The sequence below is a fragment of the Aptenodytes patagonicus genome, chromosome 2 (assembly GCF_965638725.1).
Source record: "Aptenodytes patagonicus chromosome 2, bAptPat1.pri.cur, whole genome shotgun sequence".
In the NCBI taxonomy this organism is placed as follows: Eukaryota; Metazoa; Chordata; class Aves; order Sphenisciformes; family Spheniscidae; genus Aptenodytes; species Aptenodytes patagonicus.
The window spans coordinates 21790932-21795071 of NC_134950.1; the positions used below are offsets into that span (position 1 = coordinate 21790932).

At 49.4% G+C, this 4140-nt stretch overlaps 1 protein-coding gene across 2 annotated transcripts in view; it reads right to left on the reverse strand.

The window, feature by feature from the left end:
• Nucleotides 1–1438, reverse strand: part of ZFPM2 (zinc finger protein, FOG family member 2) — a 315698-nt gene extending 314260 nt beyond the window's left edge. For both annotated transcript variants that reach the window (XM_076329250.1, XM_076329249.1), the window contains exon 1: nt 1081–1438. In XM_076329250.1, coding sequence (XP_076185365.1) covers nt 1081–1120 — 40 coding nt within the window. In that variant the 5' untranslated portion in view covers nt 1121–1438. The remainder of the gene's footprint in view (nt 1–1080) is intronic.
• Between the last annotated feature and the right edge of the window lie 2702 nt (nt 1439–4140).

Consider the following 4140-nt stretch of genomic DNA (forward strand, 5'->3'; position numbering starts at 1 on the left):
CTTTGCTAAATCACTTTGTCAATTCAATACATATTCCATCCGAAGTGGGCTATTAATAAGCATTCTGGAGTCAGAAATCAATAAGGAAATTACTACTGAAAGAGCTTCTCCACGTCCCATGATGGTTACTTTGAATGGAGTTCTGTAATACAGAACATCAATGAAGATACATCAGATCAGTACCACTGATTTTATAACAAAATGACTTATAGACCCTCTTTCGAAACGCCTGACACTTCTTCTAGTCCCGACCGCTAGACTTGTTCGGATGCATAATCTAAAGCACATAAAAGTTTATGAAGTTAAGACTCTGTCGTGTGTCACAGGCAAGAAAAGTGAACTAGGAACACTATTAGGCAAAGTATCTTTCAACTACAAGCCTTCAGCACACCTGTTCCTCAATACAGAAAACAGCTCAAAAGTGTTAAACCCCCGAAAACAGCAAAGGCGAGTGTGCGCCTACGGTGTAGCTGCAAAACGAGCCCCGAAGGGACGCGGGCGGAGGAGCGGCGCGGTGCGGTGCGGCGCGGCCAGCCGCGTGGGGCCGGCGCCCGGGGGGACGGCGGGGCCCGCAGCCGGCGCGGCGCTACCCACGGGCTCCCCCGCGGGAACTTTCTCGCCTTTTCCCCCCGCACGCTTTCTGCGTCCTCTGGTACTTACTGCAGCCCAGGCTCGGCATGGGTCTGTTCACACGCGTTAGACGCAGAAAGTTGCTCAGCGGTACGGTGTTCGCGAGCTGTTTTATGCTGCTCTCCCGGCGCTACTTCAACTTGAAAAAACATGAGTGATCCCACTCCGAAACTCGGAGGAATAGTTTGAAGAGACTAAGAGGAGGCAGCAAGAGCTCCAAAGGAGCAAAAACCGAGAAAGCGAGGAGCCTGCTCACCCGGCATGGGAGCAGTTCCTGGCTTTCGCTCTTGTCCCCTTTCTCTCTCCCCTTCCTCAGTCTCTCTGGCAAAGTTTCATCATTCGGTCCGTAGTCTGGACCCCCCTATTGCTCCCCACAGCCACCTCTCTCGCGTCTCCCAAGAACGAGATAAATAAAAGTCTGTTAGAGGGAGCCCCCCTCAGGAAACTTACGTTTGATCTGCCTGGGTTTGCTCTGTTTCCTTCGGGACATGCTGCTCGGCTGCCGCTCCTGACTTGCTCCAGGTACAGGAGTGGAGCTTGGGAGGGGACGGGGGTGGAGGGAGGGTGACAGATCAATAGACGGGATTCATTGAGGAGCCGGTGGCCACCTTGAGATGCAAAATCAAATGACAGAAGAACAGGGAGAGGGAAAGAGTGTGTGCGTGTGTGACGGAGGAAAAGGGGAAGAGAAGCGGAGATCGGGGTGGGCGAGACGGAGAGCGAGAATGAGGGGGGAGAGAAGCATAAAGAACGCAGGGAGGGAGCAAGGGAAGGAGGGAGGGAGGGAGAGAGGAGGAAGGAAGGGAGGGAGGGAGGGAGGGAGGGAGAGAGAGAGGGAGGGAGAGAGGGAGGGGAGAGCTTGGCTCCTCGCTCGCTCTCTCCCTCTCTCGCCCGCTCTCTGCCGTTGCCGTGCCGCCTCCGCTCCCCGCGCCGCGCTCCGCTCCGACTGACAGGCGGCGGGAGGTGCCGGCGAGGGAGGGGGCGAGGGAGGGGCTTTCCGGGACGGGGGGGCGGAAAGAGGGGGGCGTTTGTCCGTCAGGCTTGACGGGCAGTGGCTGCTACCAGAGACAAGTCCGCATGCAAATCGCCTCCTGCCTGCGGGGCACGGGGTGCTGAGGCGGGAGGCTTCAATTGTCCCGGCTCTGTCAGGGCTTCTGGTGCCGGAGAGAGCTGCAACTTTCCTGAAAGAGGCACGGCAGGAGAACGGGCGAAGAAACTCCGTGACAGTCAGGCAGCCGGCACGAGTCCTCCCGCCCTCACAGGGAGTCCGCCGGGGTGTCCTGGCAGAGCCGGGCGCCTCCACGCTCCACTGCGCTGCCTCGGCTTCACCGCTGCCAGTGGGAAGAGCAACGCTTCCTCCTGCGCTGGCCCCTAGGCCGGGAGATGCCGGAGGGTCCAAGGCTGGGCGGTGAGGGCAGAGTTTTTCGCCGCGCCTGAGCGCTGTCTCGGGACGCGGGGGGTGGTTCCACCACCACAGGAGAGTGGGATCCCGGCATCGCCTCACAGGTGACGCCACGGGCGAGTGCTGAGGCGGGGCCGCGCGGCCCGCCGCCCGCGCTGAGGCGGCCGTTAACGGCCTCAGGGCACGCGCCGGGGCAGGGCCGGCCCTCGTGCGCGGGCAGCGCTCTGCTGGGCGGCGGCTGGAGGGGCTGGAGCCGCCCCGGTGCTCTGCGCGGTTCCGCTTGTGCTTCCTTAGCAAACGTCCTCTTCGTTCGCCGTTGTCCAACCGCTTGCACCAGTCTACGGTAGCTTGTGGGTCACGGGGAGTGTTGGCCATGTGGTCATCGCTGTTTGCCTGTGTGATTGATTTTTTTTTTACTTTTAGATGAGAGAGAAAGATAAGCCGGCTAACTACCTAGACTTTAATTAGTTTTGCCCTTCTAAATAGTGATAATGGAGAAATTTTGTTTCTTGCACAGTAGAAACCAACATCTGACGCTTCTGTTACTGATACGAATAAAGTGTTCTGACAAAGCTAAACCATTAGCAATGCTCATGTTTACAGTCTGTGTCTTTAGGACAAAATTTCTCATGAACGTTCTGGTTTAATGACCTAAATCATCGCATTTACATTGTAATGACCCGTTATGAACAGACCATGCTTTCTATACCTCATTGTATTGCTTAGCATTGCACATGCATTACCAGATCCTCAGTGTCGTCAAACATTTTGAAAAATCTTGGGGGGGGGGGACACACACCCAAACAACCACACAAACAAAAAGATGAGCCTGATTTCACTGATGCCAAGTAAGGACACGATACTGAAACATCTTTATTTCCATGCTTCCAGAAATTTCAGATGTGACACATGAATGTACTACAAGACTAAGTGTTCTTACAGCTTCACTAGTAGGAATTAAATGATTTATGTTCAAGTAAACTGTTAAGCATTTCTTTAACTCTTACCTCTGTGGTCCAAATACTCTCAACAGAAATAGTTTTCAGCTTGACCTCTCAAAACTTTCAGTGATTATTTGTTTGGCCAATATTGCAAAAGTCTTCACATAAGCAGCAGAAATTCTAACACGGCAATGCACTAAAATTTTCCATCATATTGTGTTAGAAAATAATGTTCGTAAATGATAAGTGAATTTGCAAAAACACTTTTTTTATTAAAGAAGAGAACATGATGGAAACTGTGAACTGTATTAGACAGTTGTTCAGATACTTTAAAGAATCTGAGTAAATAATAAATGTTTTCCATTTAGCTGAAGTGATTGTGGTGTGCCAAATTTATATTTCAATTTCTTTCCTTGAGGTGTAGGCTCATGGTTAAGTACCAATGTAATAGTGGTCGTGTTTTCAAGAAGATATTCTATGGCAATAGACAAACATGCTCAGAGTCCACCAAATGAAATGCTCTGCTACGGCTTTGTTGCAGAATTGGGCTCGAATAGGGGCTTGAATTGAAACCCATGTTTCAAATTAAAGTTAGTATTTGATCTTTACCCATTCTCACCATTTTCTTAAATCTCAGTCCGGTTCCCTAATCAGAATTAGCAATGACTTTTTCTTCATATAGGTTGACTGTTCTTTTCTGTTTCTATTTTGTTGCCAGCCTCCCACACAGTGTTTTCAGTCTAAACAGGTAATTTGACAGATACCACCTTTAAACCTACTGCTGTTTAAATGTAAAAGAATGGAATTAAGTAACCCATTTCTAACATTTGGAAAATATACAAACTGCAACTTAAAAATTAATATACTTTACGTGATATAAAACAGTTATAAATAAGTGATAAATAGCAATGCAAAATGAAGCAGTGCTAGAGTCTGTATCACAAGTAAGTGTTTATTCTTACATACCGTTTAGGGTAAATTACATAAGAGCATCATTATTGTGCTGACTCTTGCTTTCGTAAATATTCAAGCAGCCGTGTAAGCTAAGTTACATATTTTGTCTATTCTAAGGCATTAAGGCTGTATTCTACTTTGTCAGCTCAAAAGAGGAGATACAAAGATGTATTATTTCTTTGACTATTCAGAGAGATATGTTTGATCACTGAA